This window comes from Equus quagga, chromosome 7 (assembly GCF_021613505.1).
Source record: "Equus quagga isolate Etosha38 chromosome 7, UCLA_HA_Equagga_1.0, whole genome shotgun sequence".
Lineage (NCBI taxonomy): Eukaryota > Metazoa > Chordata > Mammalia > Perissodactyla > Equidae > Equus > Equus quagga.
In genome coordinates, this window is record NC_060273.1 from 3389174 (window position 1) to 3409430 (window position 20257).

At 41.2% G+C, this 20257-nt stretch overlaps 1 protein-coding gene across 1 annotated transcript in view; it reads right to left on the reverse strand.

The window, feature by feature from the left end:
* Window positions 1-20257, reverse strand: part of CREBBP (CREB binding protein) — a 130926-nt gene that overhangs the window by 43138 nt on the left and 67531 nt on the right. The window contains exons 4-9 of the mRNA XM_046668628.1: window positions 13281-13521; window positions 11817-11930; window positions 3900-4142; window positions 2436-2538; window positions 1959-2105; window positions 185-302 (exon numbers count right to left, since the gene is read on the reverse strand). Of these exons, the coding sequence (XP_046524584.1) occupies window positions 185-302; window positions 1959-2105; window positions 2436-2538; window positions 3900-4142; window positions 11817-11930; window positions 13281-13521 (966 nt within the window). The remainder of the gene's footprint in view (window positions 1-184; window positions 303-1958; window positions 2106-2435; window positions 2539-3899; window positions 4143-11816; window positions 11931-13280; window positions 13522-20257) is intronic.

Here is a 20257-nt window from a genome sequence, read left to right on the forward strand (position 1 = left end):
GTAGTTGACCAACAAAGATGTGCAGGAATCTCATGTCTTATCAGGGAAGTCTCCCTGGTCAGCGTCCTCAAGGTGATGAGTCTACCCGACTAACAGATGTCCCCATTTCCAGACAACAAGCCAGACAGATGCAGTTGTATCTATTGTAGGTGTTGTGCGGCCTGGAACATGTATGGCAACGTACCCTGCTGTTGGCAGACTCATACATGTCCCCTTCCACTTTCTTAGCATAAGCCACCAGGTTCTCCATGCGGCGATCCTTTAGGGCTGCAGGGTCAGGTGTCGGGAAAATGGCTTGGACGCTGAAAAGACAACACACGCTATCAACCGACTTTCAATACAACATCAGCATCTTGCCATTTTACACGTGACATGGAAAGAGAAGATCATCTACCTATGGGGTCAACACACTGTTGAGAGAAATCCCAAATCTCTCTCACCTAGCATATGAATACACAAATGAAGTCATTCTCTGGAGACAATAGTGACTTGTCAATTTATCTACAATTCAAACACACCAATATTTTGCTATTAACAATACAGTAGTCCCCCCTTATCCATATGTTCCAAGACCCTTAGTGAATGCCTGAAACGTCGGATAGTACCCAACTCCATATATACTACATTTTCTCCTATACATACATTCTCTCTGGCATATCCAAATTGTCAGCATCACTACTCTTGCAGTTTGGGGCCATTATTAAGCAAAATACCAGGGTTACTTGAAGACAAGCACTGCGACACAGCAACAGTTGATCTCCTAGTCAAGATGTCTACTAGGTGACCTAAAAAGCGGGTAGTGTGTACAGTGTGGATACGCTGAATAAAGGAATGATTCACATCCGGGGTGGGAAGGAGCGAGATGGCGTAAAATTTCATCAGGCTACTCAGAACGGCATGCAATTTAAAACTTATGAATTGTTTATTTCTGGAATTTTTAATATTTTCAGACCACAGTTGACCATGGGTAACTGAAACCAGAGAAAGTGAAACCACAGATAAGGGGAGACTACTGTTAAGTGCTGCGACATCTCAAGAATAATATGATTTCAAATTCCTAATTTTTAAACTCTATTACAGAAAATTTTGATTAAAATAAAGAAGAGGGGCCGGCCCGGTGGCACAGCAGTTAAGTGCGCACATTCCGCTTCTCGGCGGCCCAGGGCTCGCTGGTTTGGATCCCGGGTGTGGACATGGCACCGCTTGGCAAGAGCCATGCTGTGGTAGGCGTCCCATGTATAAAATAGAGGAAGATGGGCATGGACATTAGCTCAGGGCCAGTCTTCCTCAGCAAAAAGAGGAAGATTGGCAGATGTTAGCTCAGGGCTAATCTTCCCCCAAAATAAAAAAATTAATAAAATTAAAAAAATAAATAAAATAAAATAATGAAGAAAAAAAATTCCAAGGGAATTGAGTTGATTAACATCACTTTTAATTTAACTTAACTAGCTTGATAAAGTTAACTATTAACTTCCTGGATGTTAATTGATTGTTCGGTGGTACTCACACGCCAACTGTATTTACCAGGCCCCAATCTCCCTAATTCTCAAGGGTCTTCCACAACCATAATCTTGAGCCATTAAATAAGGCAAAGCTTTTGAGACAATCCCTGCCTCCTCATTTATCCCAGAGCTCAGAGGACAGACGGTCTGGCCAAACCAGGAATCTTGGCCTCTGTGGCACAGGTCAGTTCATGCCTCTCTTCAGGGTAGAGCCAGAGATGCTCTGACACCCCCCACTGGGGACACAGCGTCTGGGATTCTCTGGCCTGCTAGCAGTCTCTGTGACTTCCTAAACAAGCACATGACCTTCTTCAGGTGCTAGTGGTATTGGCACCTGGGCTCGGGGGAGCACTCAGGAATTCAATCAGACATATATGAAATCTCAAAACTGTCAAACTGTCACCAGCCACAAAATGTTCCTGTCTCATGTGAGTAATGGGTGAGGTGGGCACGTACAGTTTATGCACTAGATGGCTCCGCAGGTCCTGAGTGACATGTTCGTGCCAGCCTTTCCGAACACCCGTGCTGGAAGGAGGTGCCGCTGTAGGTATAGTGCTGAGGGTTCCAATGTTTCCAGAGTTTGAGCCATCATTCATCAGCGGGCTGAGGGAAGAACAAGAACACTTCATCCAGCTCCTGAAGTCACTCAAAAGTGCTTCAGTTAAGTAAGATTCTTCAACCGCATGTGACTTCTAAACAGAAGCCTGAGTCAGGAGAGCCAGGTGATGTATGGACTACACAAGCGCAATCATGTTTTATCTGCAGTCTGCTCCACATTTATAATTCAAAAAAAAAGCATTCCCCCCACCACCCTGCTTAAACCATTTTCTCTGCCGCAAGTTTAGAAAAAGAATCAGAGTTTTGTGTGATTCCCAGACCACTTTCATGTGCGACTGTCGCTCAGATAGGAGCCGACTAAAACATGGGTCTTACTTTGTGGCCCCAAGGGAAGTTGGAAGAGCTGATTCTGAAATCAAATTTGGTGGCTGCTGATCTGTTGTTATCCCTCCTGCTGGAATGTTCATTGGGTTATTTCCTTTAAAGACAGAAAGAAAAGAAATCAACCAATTCCTAAATCATAATATACACAAAGTTCTGAAAACAGATAAGTCACCATACAAATAAGTGATTCTTATGAGTTATAATAATAAACAGTATGGCAGGAACTCTGGGAGTTGTATTCATGGAGGCTAGCTGTTAGCCTAAGTGTGCTATGTACTCTGTGGCTGTGGAAAAAATTAGAAATGATCCACTTGCAGCTTCAGATCTTGATTCTGACTTCATTAAATATCGTGCCCTAAACAACAAAGCTGATCTGTCACATATATTTGCGTCATCTTTTGTTTTTGGCTTTTTTTTGCATATAAGAAAGTAAAATCATAGAAATTAGGTGCAAGTGAAAAACTTTTATAAAAGGTCAATTTGTCCACAGTATTCATTTTAAAGTAAGAAAAAGGTGAGACTCAGAGAGGTTAACAGTCTTGTCCCAAATTATACTATCACTAGGGGTAAAGTTAGATTAGAACTCAAATCTTAGGACTCCAACCCAGTTTCCTGGCCAGTAGAAGCTAAATATACATTAGGGCAGCTGTTTTCCAAAAAGCAACAAATGAGATGCTTTTAACTGATCATTTTTAAGGTTAAAATACTTATTACTCTATCAGGAAAAGAAGAGAACTAGCACAACAACTTTGATTTGCTTGACAAACTGGTTGGCTTAAGCCTAAGATTAAAGGGCTGTGTCAATTTAAAGAAAAATATTTAGGAAACAATATGTAGGGATGGAAACAATATGCAAAAATTGTGGAGATATGTGAGCAAATGACCAAACACTGGCAAATAACGGGTTGAGATGACATTTAGAAATACTGATACATGGAGAAGGCTGAAACAGGAGAGATTTTCTGAGACTCCTGTTAACCTGCCCATATCTAGGCTGGTCACCTCCAGCTGTGTGGGGTAGCCCAAGTCCAAGACATGCTAGGAATTGGCAGACTATCTACGAGTTCTCCATCAAATAAATGGTCTACTGAGAGTCAATGCAAGTGGTACAACCATAATTCTAGTTTGTGAGATTCTGCATTCTGACCCACAAGAGAAGCCCTTTATGAAAACTGTCCAGACAGAAGTGGCACGGCAAGCAACAAAAATGTTGGTTCATTTACAAATGCTATTCTTTTTCTAAGCCTGTAACATATTCCTTGTATCCGACACTTTAGTCTTTTCCTGGAAGTTCTTTTACTGCAATCATTTAAAAGATATCATCACCATAATATATACATATATTAATTTGAATTTAAAGTAAAAACAATAACTGAAAACAGCCTTGGGTTCCAAGAAGACTTGTTACTCCCATCACTGCATTTGGACAAAGTTCTCGAGAGTTCCTTCACCTACCCAGGGGGTTGAGAGTCCTCATCTGCTGGTGAGTTTGTGGCTGTGCTGGTTGCTGGCCAGGAACCTGAGGCTGCAGCTGTGTCTGGGGCTGGTTCAGGTAGGGGAGTCCAAGAGCAGCATACGCTCGTTGCATGGAGCTGGGGTCTATGGGATTTGGGTTACTTAAAGAAGTGGCATTCTGTTGGCCTGTGCCAACAGAACCAATTGTGTTTTGAATTCCACTAGCTGGAGACCCCAGGATGGCTATAACAACAAACAAAAAGACAAACAAAAAGGTAAGTGAAACGGTTTAAAAACTACTGAGAAGCAAGTAAAATCTTATCAAAAGACCATCCCTGTATGTCACAAAGCATTAGAACAAGGCTACTGAGAAAGGCACTGTGCGGAGAGAAGGATCCTCTTCTACTCATCTATTCTGCACAGTACAGTTGAGGAGAAAAAAAGCTAAAGAAAATTCAAGCTTCCATCTTAGAAAGCAACAGACCACAAAATCAGAGATCAATAATAAAAGTTAATATGTGTTAAAGCCTAGAGACTCAAAAGAAGTCAGTTCCAGGGGAGTGGCAAACACATGGTAGTGGAAAGTGTTTTGATTCTTTGGGGGTCACCAGCCATCACTGAGACGAACTAAGGAGCGCCCCTCCTACTGCCGTCCCCTGAGCCCTTCACTGTTCACCTGTACAGGCACAGAGGATCAACAGAAGGAGCAGAGGTGATAATCAGGTGATGAGTTCTGTTACTTATTAATAAATCTATGATGTGATCTTCCAAATAACAAAATCACAATTCCTCGGAACTTATGCATACAATGACCACATTAATATCACATCTTTCTTTCCTAGCATTTCCTCCACAGGAGATCACCACGCTGAGCTCCCTGGCTGTGTAAAGCTATTCAAGAAATATCATGATCGATTGACTGATCTACTTGAAATAACGAATGAAGAGGGCTTGGCGATTCTGCAAGGATGTTCATTTATCCAGGTGCCACCCTACCTACCACTGATCTTAAGGAACTGATTCTGCCTCGTGCAGCCATCCTTAGCTTCCACCACCTGGCCTACTGGTGGCTTGCACGGCATTCCCTCCAGCTACCCCACATACCTGGCTAACCCTAGGAGACCAAAGGAAAATCTGTGGCAACATAAACAACCCGATTCTCAAGGACTTCAAAGTTAACTGAGAGATGACCCCAAACTTGCAACTCCTTGGTCAATTCAAGTTCAATTTATCCATCTGTCCAACTGTTTCTTCATCCATCCATCCATATGTTCTCATTTGGTGACCATTTACCATATGACAGAAGTTTCATATTGTACTATTTATTCTTAAGCGTTCCCTTCTTTCCAACTTTCCCCAAACTTTAGTCCTACTATAAACAGCAGCTTATAAAACTGATACTAAAACATAAGATCTTTGATACATAAAACACTATCACTAAGCTTTTCTTTCAAATTCAGACCATTATGTGTAACAGTAATATTCTCACATTCAGCCATCAGTGAAACTATAACATAAACAACTCAAATATTTATCAGAGTAACTTAATTAAACCAAAATGTGTAGAAAAAATCTTGGTAATTACACATTCCATGCTATTAACTTTTCTAATAAGGATATTCAGATCTCAAACTCATTAACACTCGTTAGACACAATTACACACACCAAGCACCTCATTATTATAAATGAAAAGCAATTCCCAAGGTACACTTTATGACAAGTGTATAGCTGAAATAAGTCATGTACAATACCTATAAAAGTGTTTTTTCTAATAGTTAATACTCTCCAAAGCTTTAAACATGTGCCCATTGTACCTCTGAAACTGACATGTTAAATTTTCTGAAAGTACTATGATGTAGAAGGAAAGTAAAAATGGTAGGACAATTTATTTTTCTATCATCTTGTGGTATAAGAAGGAAGAGACCCAGACTACTTTTGATACACAGAGTGATCAACTGTGGAGAGGAATGTGAAGAAACAAGGTACCTCTGTTTCTGGGTAAAGATGTAATAGCTGGGCTTTAACTACGACTTCTTCCCATTGTATTCCATTTTCATCCACCCTTCCCCAAATGCCATCCTTTTAGCCAAAACGCCCCACCATAGGGCAAATGCCATTCCCAAGCCCAAGGCCCTTATGGGGTAGCCAGTCTCCCACAGAAGCTGCAGACATGGTCACTGTATTTTGCATTTGTGTTAAACGCATTTATTTCCTAAATGTAAAACATTACTATATTTTTTATTTTAAAAGAAAAGATATCAGAAGACAAGCATTTGGAACTTGATATTTCTAACAATTCAAAGGAAAGGAAAACAAAGTACAAACAAACAAAAAAGGTCTCTGATATTTAAGTGTGGTCCAGTTTGAGTCCAAGTGATGCTATGAGATGACACAAATACCTCAGGGTAAGGGGGCACAGGCATTTGCTAGGAGTCACGCTGATGGAAAGGGGAGTTACCAGGTAAAAGTGACCACAAACTTAGTCTCATGAGCCCCAGATGTTCCCACCCCTCCGTGAGCGTTCTGATCTCTTGGGCTGCGGCCATTCTTCCCTGAATTCCCACAGCACCCACTGGCTCTCTGCTTCTCTTCGGGCATTTACACTTCACATGTTCACCCGCTCACTCCACAGACTGAGTGAGCGCAGACTGAGTGTGTGGCACTCTACTAGGCTCCAGGACATGGTGTGAGCACAAAGCCTGCACTCATGGAGCATAGGGTCTGTTGGGAGAGACAATGGATTAATCTAATAATCACCTAACGAATGTAAACCTGCAGTTCTTGACCCTGTATCAGAGAAAATCATGCTCATCTCATCTTTCCTGTCCATTCCCTGAAGGTGGACCAATGTGACTCATTTCGATTCTTCACATGCTGCAGTGCCTAGTCCAGGGCCTCATAAAGTCTCTTGCAGAGTTCAGGTGGGCTGCAGCAGTCTAGCAGAGCAACTGGCATTCCTAAGGCCCTCCCAGCTGCAGCACTGAGTGCCTTCAGACTGGACAAAAAGCAAAGGAGCACTAAAAACAGCAATGCTCTATTCATCCGGCATCACGGAGAAGGAGGCTTTCTTCACTAATCAATTTTACACATTATTGATGTTTACCTCTTTAAATGTCAAAACCTCTTGCTCTTTTTGCCATTTTTACATCTTCTTTCCTTTCTGAGAGCTTAACTCTTTATGTTTCATACACAATCAATTGACTGTCATGCCACAGTGTCTCAATACATCAGCATGGGGTCTTCTTTGCGTATCAGTTGGCATTTCTGCTACCAGCACATCTTCAAATCACCCCCCAACACCCCCGCTGCCCCACTACTCCCCTTGTGTTGCAGCTTAATCAGGAGCCAAACCCAGGAAATAAAAGGCCAAGTTGTACCGTGGGCTCTTCCCAAGACTCACCTGTCACTTTTAACTCAGGTCCAAGGCAGTCCTTCCCCAGTGAACATAAAGTTGTTCTACTAATCCACGGGCAGCATACGCTACAAACTTGCAACGTTCAATTCGCCAGAAACTTCAGTCTCCAATCATTCTCAATAAAACTGGACTCAATTTGGAAATCCAATGAAAACTGATGCAAATTAAACTCCGAAGCTTTATCAGGGTGGTGGGAGACACACCACAAAGCAGGCAAAGGAGCTACTATCTAGTCATCGTTGAGATTTCTACTGAAAGGCTCGTGCTGGAATTTACTCAGATGTGCAGAGTTCCTCCCACACCACAATGCCTCACAGGTGCTGTGTGCACCAGACCACCTTCCTTTCCAGCGTCTTCATGTGCACAGTGCAGCGCATGACAACAAAGGGGAGCACCAAAGCCCTGGTGCCAGGCCTCCCATCATAGCTACCACGGAGCAAGAAGAATGCACAAGCCCTCCAATAGGTTTTCTTCAGAAACCAGAGACTCGGGGCGGGGGGCAGGCAACAATGTGTCATCCAGAAGAGCAAGGACAAAGCTATTCCAATGAACTACATCACCAATGACTGTTTGGTACTTAAATCGGGCAAACAAGCCCACCACTCTTGTCCCTACAGCCATTTAGGTTCCACTGCCCCATGTGCTCCCCACCCCAACGAAAGTACGTCAAAAGAGGTGTCTGAGCATCTCTTAAGAGCTCTGAGGGGGAACAAGGGCCTGTCAACACACACTTATCGAACACCTATGCAGGCTACTCCACGAGGGGCAGTTTTCAGGAGGCAGATCTGGACTCAGTGTCATGAAGGAAGGCATTTCAAACAATCAGAGGTCCTAAAGTTGAACAAATAGCTAGGCCACGTAGTGAGCGCCAAGCTAGTGGAGGTATTCGAGCAATAGGCTGGAGAACTGCTGACTGAGACAGTCAACGGGCTCACGCCACAGCTCAGCCCAGGTCCAAGGCTGCCATGGGCAATGAGGAAGTTTGGCTCAGCACTGGGACTGACCCTGTAGTATCGCATTTTGACAGTCCTTGTGGGATGCTGAACTGGGAAACCCAAGGTTTCCCCCAGAGAATGACTCAAACCTTCTTAGCAGCTCCAGGACGGATATGCAGCCCTTCAAGGCATCCAGAGCAGTGCCACTCAGCCGCTAACATGCATACCAATCACCTGGGAATTTGTTAAAACGCAGATTGTAATACAGGAAGTCTGGGATGGGGCCCAAGTTTCTGCATTTCTAACAAGCAATCTGGGACTGCCTGTGCAGCTGGTCTGAGGACTACACTTTGAACAGCAAGACCCTCACTGATGAGAAAACAGGAGTTCAAACAGAGAATTGAGTCACGGATCCAAAGAGCTCCAGTCCCCTATGCCACCCTGTGCACTGGAGTTTACTGGGAGTCAGATGCCACGACTAACATTTAGATATATACCTTGAAAAATCCTAATTATTCAATAAAATCTGAGTACCTCTATAAGGGATAGACACCTTGACATCAGTGATGACAGAATCTCTAGAAAACAACTCAAAGAAAAATCAAACAAAATGTCATCATAGCCCAAAAAGGTAACCAACGGTCTGGGTTTCATTTCAAAGACCATCAGATTAGCTCCACAGGTGATTCCCTCAGGTTCTCTCAATAGACACCAATGAGAGAAGTTAGTGGGATGTGTGCACCAGGTAAGGTGAGCATCTGTGGGACACCCTGCCCAGAAAGCTCAGCCTCAATGGGTAGGGGGCACACGCTCCTCAAGCAGGCACCAGTAGGTCTCAGACAGCCCCCAGGGGTCTTCACCACCTTGGTGCTGCAAACAGTCCCTCTCTCTCTGAATCACCTTGCTTGCACAGGAACTCTGAGTCCTGTCAGATCCGTGTCCTCGTAGGCATGTCAGCTGTGCTGACACTGTTTGTGCTGTCTAGAATGTTCCTCCATTGTTATTTTATTGAAATTGGACTCCATCAAGCCCTACCCTCCAGTACACTCTGATCCTCTCCTCAAAGATTGCTGATACTACTGACATCATTTTCAATGCAGATATTCTGACCCTGGAACCTGACCTTAAGCTATAGGAGGGTCAGATCCACATTTCTTTTCTATTGGCTGACCTCAGTGTTCACACGTGATAAGCAAATTTGCTTTAGGAGAGGAGAAACAACAACAAACATTTACAGAAAAGACATTCCTGAAACTTTCTCACTCATCATATCAAATGCTTCTATACTCACAAAACCACAGTGCTAGAGCCAGAAGACCACACTCAAAGCTGAAACTTAACTTGAGAAGTATTTAAAAATTTTTTAAATAAGTGCTTTCATTTCTTTCACGAAAAATTACCAAACCTTGCACAAAGTTAATCTAAATATTCCCGTGACTTTATAAATTCACCCTGGTAACACCTTACGTTATGACTAGTAGAAACACTGCGGTTTACCACTTCAGAGAGCACGCACTGGATTGATTGTCACACCAGTTAGGCAGTTATAAGGATGTTTAAAAAAAAAAACCACATACATTTCTTTTTTTTTTGAAACAAAAACCACATAAGTGTTTCTTAAAAAGAGAAATCACAAAAGTTTACAATTGTCATGGCAATATATACCAAAAACAAAAGGTCCCAGAAGGCCACACCCCCAAATTAAAAGCTCAGAAGGAAGTCTTAACTCATTATTCATGGAATCAATACCGTACAACTACAAACTCGGCAATGAGTATTTTGGCACTTAAAAGCCTATTATTGGGGCCAACGCGGTGCCATAGTGGTTAAGTTTGCATGCTCTGCTTCAGCGGTCCAGGGTTCACCAGTTTGGTTCCCAGGCATGGACCTACACAATGCTAGTCAAGCCATGCTGTGGCGGCGTCCCACATACAAAATAGAGGAAGACTGGCACAGATGTTAGCTCAGTGACAATCTTCCTCAAGCAAAAAGAGGAAGACTGGCAACAAATGTTAGCTCAGTGCCAATCTTCTTCACCAAAAAAAAAAAAAAAAAAGCCTACTATTAAAATGCATCCTAAAACACAGATTATAACCATCACAATATACTAGCTAAAAAAAAGTTTTACACGAACTTGGAGGGAAAACAGACTATTCCACTAGAACTACTATCCAAAGATTCCTAGAACTTCACTTTATATAAGAGATGTCCTGGAAAATTGTATTAATTCAAATTTTGGTCAACCAAATAGAAATTTAACTGACTTAAGGAAAGTGACTTTTAAAGGAAACTTAGTATGAGTTAAGGAGGGAGGGAGGGTGGATAACAGGCCCATGACCCCGGAATGTCTCTCCTATGTGAGGTGGACACTCTGCTGTGCGGAGTTGGCTTGATAGGTGCCCTCTGAGGAGGGAGGGGAGCTGGACTTAAAGGAAAAGCACATGAGCTAGCCCTGGCACTCTACTCCATGACTACTAGGAAAAACGTGCTTTTCCATCTTTCCCTGCCACTCAGAAACAATCAGAAAGAAAAACAGCATATTTTCTCCAGACAGCAGTGGGGTCTTGAGGAAGATGACCAAGAAGAATGAGAGTAATGAACAGGTAACCACAAACAGGAGAGGGTGGCAAGATGGCAGAGACAAGATGGAGAAAGATGAGGAAGACTGTGCTGTGCTGGAAGTCACAGGGAACAGCGCCAGCCGAGAGGTGACATGAGATCAAAGGGCATGTCCTATCTGTCCAAACTGACAGTCACATCCAAAGACCACAGTTTTACCTCTGAAATGACAGAAAAGGATTTAAAATTAGGAAGAGATGCTCATCCTTTCATGGTTCTGACGCCTACAGGGAGGCCTCCTGAGTAGGGATCACTGCTTAACCGATCAGGTAAGGGCCACACCGATGACTTGAAGACAACAAACAATGGGAATGAGCAGGATGTGGCCGGCCAGTCCTGGGGCAGAGACTCTCAATCTGTTCTGAATACACTGTTAGTTATGCAAAATAGGTTTGGGAACTGCATCTCCATGGAGGAGGGAAAATCTCCCAAATGTCTACCTGTGGGATTTTACACTGACCTGGACTGACTCTTCTCTAACACGGAGTCCTCAGAACTTACTTTAGGATAAGGGGTTTCTAATTCCAAAAGAATTGTGCCCTCTCTTTCCCCCGTCCCCCTCAAGTCACCACCATTATGGTGACATGACATTCACTCAGATACTGAGTATCTGCCAAGAAACAAGAAGAGTCGTCACGCCGGCTCTTTGATCAAAGTGACCCTCCTCTTTTGCACCGCTCCACTGCTGCCAATTCTAGTGTGTGTGTGCGGGAGGGCGGGGAACGAAATTCCAAAATGATCACGTCCACTGAGCACATTGAGAATCTGTCAACTGGCTAAGCTTAGCTTCGTCCTCATGTCACTGTACGTCTCCATCTTCATATCTTTGCTCACCACTCTACTTTGTGGTTAGTAATTTCTGCCCTGCTTCCTACCTACTCTGTATTCTCTTTAGAAATAGCTTATTTTCTCATCTCCAAGCTTCTCTACCCCCAGTGCTCACTTACTTTGTTGGTTTCGCTTGTCACTGGCATTTTTCAAAGGGAGGCAAACAGGACAGTCATGTCGTGTGCAGTTCTTCCAATGAGAGATGATTTGTCGTGAAGATGCACAATGGGCAACTATGACCAGAAAAACAACGAGATGTTATTTTTCTATCCAAATCGTCACACTTTCAATTACACCTAAATTATAATGCCAGATTCCAAAAGAAAATGGTAACAAGTGTAACCATAACACAGTACAGGCAGTCCTCAACTTACAAACAGGCTATTTTCCAAAAAGTTTGTAAGTCGACTGTTGAGAATTCCAAACAAAAACTTCCCGTAGAAGCAATGTTATGAATGATGGTGATTAAGGTTCAGCCCACAAGACAAAAACAAAACAAAAACTATTTGCCCTAAAATACTAAATAACTGGAATGAAAGGGAAAATAATAATTCCATAATGTCACTATTTAAAATAAAAATTTTACATAATGTTTAAGGATGAAACCATCTAAATACTATAGTTGAAGAAATATAGACAGAGAAGCAAATGAGAAGTCTGTGGAGACTCTGAAGGGGACCCCAGGCACTTTCTGAAGCACTTGAGAGGGTACTTGAACGTGGTTACTCTCATTCTTTATCTTCACTTCCATCCTAAGGTGTGGTGATTTCTTTCTAAAGGTCTTGCATGACCTTCCTCTGCTTCTCCATCAGGAGCAGGGTTATGCTGGGGACTCACAAATGTCACAAAGGGAGAGGGGGAGATCAGGGAGAGAGTCTCCCCAAGGTTTAGAAGCACAAGCAAGAAGAGAAGGAAAGAGGATAAAGATTAAAGGAAAGTAGAAAGAAAGTGTTAGAAGAAGAAACACTTCCATCCGTAGAATCGAGGTGTGCGCCAGAGAAGAGGGAGAAGGGTGGTGATTCACCACGTGACGCGCCTGATTCACCCCTTCCTCAAGGGGGAGGAAGGAGGAGGCAGGGATGATACGGTGCGCACAGCTCCCCATGTCATGGACAGTCACCAGGGCAACTTTGCTGGTACCCTGATTAGCCTCAAGATGAAAGGGGGGAGGAGCAAGACAGTGAGCTCCTGGCCGCCTGAACACATGACACAATAAGACAGATGCTCTAGGTTTAGAGAAGGGTATGGGTGTGCATTTGCATGTCCTAGGTTGCCCAAAAGAAAACCATGATCCAGACACTTAGGATGAAGACAGTGCTCAAGAAGTGACAAATATCTTCCATGACAGAGTAAGGAAGAAAAGAACTAATGCAGGGCACAGCCTCACCCAGTAGAAGTTCACAGAATATTGTAAAACCAAACTGCCTTTCTCCTCAGCAGGTAAGCGTCTCAGTGGCATCTGACTGGCTGTAGTGTGGGCATGTAGGTTGGGAAACCTTAATTAACAAGAGATCTGCCTAAGAGTAATAAAGACCAATTTCATCCTAAGCTCTGCCACTGGGATTTCAGAAAACAGCACTTACCTTGACAGGCTTTCCCAGCCTGACAATGTGTCATGTGATTCAAAACATTCTTCATGGTTCGACAATGTGGGAGAGAGCAGGCCCGAACCTCTCCGTTTGCTTGTTCTCGTCTCTGACACTTATGAGCGTGAAGCAGTAGAACCAGCTGCTGCTGTATCAGTTTGCGTTTTTCAGGATCTGCAGTGGGGCCCGTTGCAATTGCTTGTGTGGGTACTATTCCCACTGCTGTTTGCATCTGAGACTAAAATAAAACAAATTAATAAAAATATTTTAATAAGCTTTCAGAGTTCCAATTCATGTTCATTAATTAGTTTTCAAACTAATGCTAAAGCTGATGGATAATATCGGCCACAGAGAGAAGACAGCTGCTGTGGATCTTTAATTTATCAGGGACTTCAAGGAAGATCCAGAAGCACAGAAATAAATCAACTCAGAAGCAAGGCTGATTAAAGTCTACTCATGTATGATTATCTTGGAGCAAGAAAATGATCCTTATTCTTAACTACAGTAACCAAAATCCAACTCACTCTACAACACATACAAGTGCAGGAAAAGCCGTGTATTACATCGGGTTGAGCCATATGAACCTGCTGCTTTTGTAGGCCCAAATGGCCAAACATTGGCTAAAAAGACTGCCGAGACCTGATCAACCACAACCGGCTGCAAAGTATCTGATGGAGCAGGAGAATCGGAGCCACCCTTTGGATTTCACTATCTCGTGACCAGGACAACACTTGCAGCACTCATTACCTCTCCTGAAAGAATAATACGACACTCATCCTTAACACGACCATCCAGCACAAGTGTTAATGCTTATGAAATGCTTTCCCTCCCATTAAAATTTCCAGTCGGACATCTGACAACAACTTTTTCAAAAAGTATTTGATGATCCGCTAAAGATACAGAAATAGAGTTTACTTGCTTTCACCTTTTCAAACATAACAAGTGAGACCAACAATACCTCTTAACTACAAAGAAAATGGAAAAGGAGACCTGTGGAGTCTTATTCTTTACAAACTACCAACACTCTTCAGAAAAACTCACTAAAGAAACTTATGAAATAAGAGAGATGTAATGTTCCTAATGTGCAGTAATGTACTCCATGGTTCAAAGACTTCTAATCTTCCCTAAACTCTGACACTCGAACACTCCCCACTTGATTTCACCACACCCACTGCCCCCTCTAAAGTACACCACCACTCGGGCTCTTCAAATTAAGAATCAAAGCTGTATCCTTGCACTTAGGAGAAAACGATAAAAATATTTCTTAATGAACCAAAGCTCATTTTTAAAAAGTTAAAGGGTTTTCTGTCTTGGTTTCATCTTTACGAGAACTCAGAGAATAAGCGTGCAGGAAAGCTGCATGGCTTCACTCACAAGCACAACTCCTGGAAGCAAAAGGAAAGTTCTCAGCGAGAGGCAGAGCATCCTGACTGGAGAAGGACTTAACTCCTAAGAGAAAACAGCCTTGTCTCCTTACGTTGACTTTTCCCTGATTATAAAAGTAAAATATGCATGCTGCAGAAAATCTGGAAAGCAAAAGAACTACTACGGAAATAACAGCTGAAATCTTAATTTCCAGGAGTCTACTATTAAAGTGTTGATAGGTTTTTCTTCTTTCAGTCATTTTTTCTATGTACATGCACATGTATGCACCATAATCACTAATCTTCTACCATATCCTGGCATCTACTCCAGGGTCCGTCCCATACTATAAGTTGTCTTAGACAGTATCACAGTAGGATTTGTAATGAATAAATGGCTGTTCATTTATCCAATCCTCCATTGCTGTAATACACTGTATCTCCCTTTTTCTTGCAATTTAAAATAAAGCCTTGGACTCAATAAACAAACAGCCTTGGACTATGCCCCCAGCAGCATTCAGTATCAATGTTAAAAGTCTCCTCCTGAATCAGCTTATTCCTATGGACTAGAAAGTCCAACCAGAAATCAGTAGGAATGGAGATACGGAAGAATGTGAGAAATGTAAGATGACCCTTATTTAGGTCTCTTTCTTTCTCACATACAAAAATTTCAAACACCATTATCACACCTAACAAAATGAACAATAATTCTTTAACATTCGCTGATACCTAGTCTATATACAAATTTCTCTAGTTGCCCAAAAACCATCTTTTAGAGCTGGTTTACACAAATCAGGACCCAATTAAGGCCCACATCCTACATTTGGTTGTTGTTTTTAAGGTTCTTCACCTACTGCCACCATCCCCCTTTATTTTCTCATGACAGTGACTTGTTGAAGAGACCAAGCCAGCTGTCCCCCTGCTGTTTCTTAAAATACGGAAATGCTATGTACAAAAAAAAAAAAAAAAAAATCACACAATAATCAGGTAAAAATTCTAACCTTACAATTATTATAAACAGATTGTTTTTAAGTTACTGAAAATTAACACACTGTTTCTCATTTGGGATGTTCTTCATAGCACCTTTGGAACTAGACCATATGTTGAAACTTTCACATGCAGAAATAGCGTAGCTGGAGACTCCACGGCACATTCAAAGCTTAGTCTATTATTTGTCTATCTGTAGACACTGAATGAGCTCTACATTGTTTACATGTGTCTCAAAAGCAAATCAGAGAGTCAAGCCAAGTCAACAGCAAAATGGACAGAACATGTCTATCTCACGTCCCTATGCCTGGCCCTCCCCATATAACTCCATATACTTGTACAGGGCTAGTCCAGTGTGCAAAATTCTTACAAACTCAGGTAGTGTTTAATTTCCTCCTCCTCTCAGATTGGTGTTCAATGAGATGAAAGGGCCTGAAATCCATGTAGGAAGCATCCTTCAGACTCTACCAATTTCTGTACTCAGTCTCCAGACTGTGTCCAGACAGGCACAGAGAATAGAATGAAAGTGCTTAGACAAGAACCTCCCTTTAATCATACAGAAGAAAAACTGCCGTGTTGTAAATTTCCCCCGAAGTAATGTATAAATTTTATGCAATTTTGTTTGTTTTTGCAATAACCAAGAAAATTCTGAAAAACAGTTAAGAATAAAGGAGGAAATCTATCTTGCTAGATACCAAAACTATAGATTTCTTTACACAGATCCAGAAGAAGACACATGTACACATGAAATTAGTGCATCATAAAGGTGGTATTTCAAATTGGAGGGTAGTGGTGGCAATCTTTGATCCCTATAGCACCTTAAAATATAAAAATAAATTCTAGACGAATTAAAGTGAATAAAAAATAGATTAAAATGGATAAAAATATTAGAAAAAAGTAGTATTCTCAGAATGAGGATAAGAAAAACTTAACATAAAGACATAAGAGTAAAGTTTAAAAAGTGAAAAACTGAGGGAAAAATGGTTGTCTCTGAGAAGTAGAAATACTGAGCCAAAAGACAGGACCTGTTTTTTTTCTTTATTGTGGTCATATTAGCTTATAACGTAGTGAAATTTCAGTCGTTATTACTTGTCATACAACATATCAGTATGCCCCTTCACCCCTTGTGCCCACCCTCCACCCCGATTCCCCCAGTAGGCACTAATTTGTTCTTTGTCCCTAAGTTTGCTTATCTTCCACATGAGTGAAATCATATGGTGTTTGTCTTTCTCTGTCTGGCTTATTTCGCTTAACATTATGCCCGCAAGGTCCATCCATGTGGTTGCAAATGGGACAATTTTGTCTTTATTATGGCTCAGTAGTATTCCATTGTATATATCCAATCATCAGCCAGTGGGCACTTGGGTTGCTCCCATGTCTTGGCTATTGTGAATAATGCTGCAGTGAACACAGGGGTGCCTAAGTCTCTTTGAACTGTTGACTTCAAGTTCTTTGGGTAAATACCCAGTAGTGGGATAGCTGGGTCATACGGTATTTCTATTTTTAATTTTTTGAGAAATCTCCATATTGTTTTCTACAGTGGCTGTACCAGTTTGCTTTCCCACCAGCAAGGGATGAGGGTTCCCTTTTCTCCACAGCCTCTCCAATATTTATTGTTTTTTGTCTTGGTGATTACAGCTATTCTAATGGGCGTAAGATGACATCTAAGTGTAGTTTTGATTTGCATTTCCCTGATGATTAGTGATGTTGAGCATCTTTTCATGTGCCTATTGGCCACCTGTACATCTTCTTTGGAAAAATGTCTGTTCATATCCTCTGTCCACTTTTTGACTGGGTTGTTTGGTTTTTTGTAGTTCATTTGTGTGAGTTCTTTATGTATTATGGAGATTAACCCCTTCTCGGATATATGATTTGCAAATATTTTCTCTGAGTTGGTGGGTTGTTTTTTCATTCTGATCTTAATTTCCTTTGCCTTCCAGAAGCTCTTTAGTCTGATTAAGTCTCATTTGTTTTTGTTTCCCTTGTCTGAGTGGACATGGTATTTGAAAAGATCCTTTTAAGTCTGATGTCAAAGAGTGTATTGCCTATATTTTCTTCCAGAAGTTTTATGGTTTCAGGTCTTACCTTCAAGTCTTCGGTCCATTTTGAGTCTGTTTTTGTGCACGGGGAAAGATAATGGTCTACTTTCATTCTTTTGCATGTGGCTGTCCAGTTTTCCCAGCACCATTTATTGATGAGGCTTTCTTTTCTCCATTGTATGTTCTTGGCTCCTTTGTCAAAGATTATTCTGAGCTTTCAATTCTGTTCCATTGATCTGCGTGTCTGTTCTTGTTCCAGTACCATGCTGTTTTGATTACTATAGCTTTGTAATAAATTTTGAAGTCAGCGACTGCAATGCCACCAGCTTTGTTCTTGTTTCTCACAATTGCTTTGGCTATTCGGGGTCTTTTGTTGCCCCATATGACTTCTAAGATTCTTGTTCTATTTCTGTGAAGAATGTCACTGGGATTCTGATGGGGATTGCGTTGAATCTGCAAATTGCTTTAGGCAGTATGGACATTTTAACTATGTTTATTCTTCCAATCATTGCATGGAATATCTTTCCATTTCTTTATGTCATTATTGATTTCTTTCAGTAATGTCTTACAGTTTTCTTTGTATAGGTCTTTCAACTCCTTGGTTAAACTTATTCCTAGATACTTTATTCTTTTTGTTGCAATTGTAAACGGGATTGTGTTCTTGAGTTCTTGTTCTGTTAGTTCGTTATTAGAGTATAGAAATGCTACTGATTTTTGTAAGTTGACTTTGTACCCTACAACTTTGCTGTAGTTGTTGATTATTTCTAATAATTTTCTGATGGATTCTTTAGGGTTTTCTATATATAAAATCAGGTCATCTGCAAACAGTGAGAGTTTCACTTCTTCAGTGCCTATTTGGATTCCTTTTATTGCTTTTTCTTGCCTAATTGCTCTGGCCAAAACCTGTAGTACTATGTTGAATAAGAGTGGTGGCAGTGGGCATGCTTGTCTTGTTCCTGTCCTCAGAGGGATGGCATTCACTTTTTCCCCATTGAGTATGATGTTGGCAGTGGGTTTGTCATATGCGGCCTTTATCATGTTGAGGTACTTTCCTTCTATACCCATTTTATTGAGAGTTTTTATCATGAATGGATGCTGGATCTTGTCAAATGCTTTCTCTGTATCTGTGGAGATTACCACGTGGTTTTTCTTCCTCATTTTGTCAATGTGGTGTATCATGTTGACTGATTCGTGGATGTTGAACCATCCCTGTGTCCCTGGTATGAATCCCACTTGATCATGGTGTGATCTTTTTAATGTATTACTGTATTCAGTTTGCCAATATTTTGTTGAGGATTTTTGCATCTATGTTCATTAGCGATACTGGCCTGTAATTTTCCTTCTTTGTGTTGTCCTCATCTGACTTTGGTATCAGGGTGACGCTGGCCTTGTAGAATGTGTTAGGAATATTTGTCTTCCTCACTTTTTGGAATAGTTTGAGAAGAATAGGTAATAAATCTTCTTTGAAGGTTTGGTAGACTTCTCCTTAGAAGCTGTCTGGTCTTGAACTTTTATTTTGGGGGAGGTTTATGATTACTGTTTCAATCTCTTTACTTGTGATTGGTCTACTCAGACTCTGTATTTCTTCTTGATTCAGTTTTGGGAGGTTGTAAGAGTCTAAGAATTCATCCATTTCTTCTAGACTGTCAGTTTGTTGGCATATAGTTTTTCATAACATTCTCTTATAATCTTTTCTATTTCTGTGGTATCTATTGTAATTTCTCCCCTTTCATTTCTAATTTTATTTTTTTCAGCCTTCTCTCTTTTTTCCTTAGTGAGTCCAGCTAAGGGTATATCAATTTTTTTTTTTTTTGTTTATCTTTTCCAAGAACCAGCTCCTTGTTTCATTGATCCTTTCTACAGTATTTCTGTTTCAATTTCATTTATTTCTGCTCTAGTTTTTATTATTTCCCTCCTTCTGCTGAGTTTGGGCTTTGTTTGTTCTTCTTTTTCTAATTTTGTTAGGTATAGTTTAAGATTGTTTATTTGAGCTTTTTCTTGTTTGTTAATGTGGGCCTGTATTGCTATAAACTGCATTCTTAGGACCACTTTTGCTGTATCCCATATGTGTTGGTATGGTGCGTTTCGTTCTCATTTGTCTCCAAGTATTTTTTGATTTCTCCTTTTATTTCTTTAATGACCCACTGGTTGTTCAGTAGCACGTCGCTCAGTCTCCACATTTTTGTTCCTTTCCCTGCTTTTTTCTTGTAGTTGATTTCTAGTTTCATAGCATTATGGTTAGAGAAGATAGTAGGTATGATTTCAATCTTCCTAAATTTATTGATGTTTGCCTGTTTCCCAATATATAGTCTATCCTTGAGAATGTTCCATGTGCACTTGAGAAGAATGTATACTCGGCTGTTTTTAGACAGAGTACCCTATATATATCTATTAAGTTCATCTGGTCCAGTTTTTCATTTAATTCCACTATCTTGTTGTTGTTGACTTTTTGTCCGGATGATCTATCCATTGAGGTAAGTGGGGTGTTGAGGTCCCCTACTATTATTGTGTTGTTGGTAATATCTCCTTTTAGGTTTGATAATAGTTGCTTTATGTACTTTGGTGCTCCTGTGTTGGGTATATACAT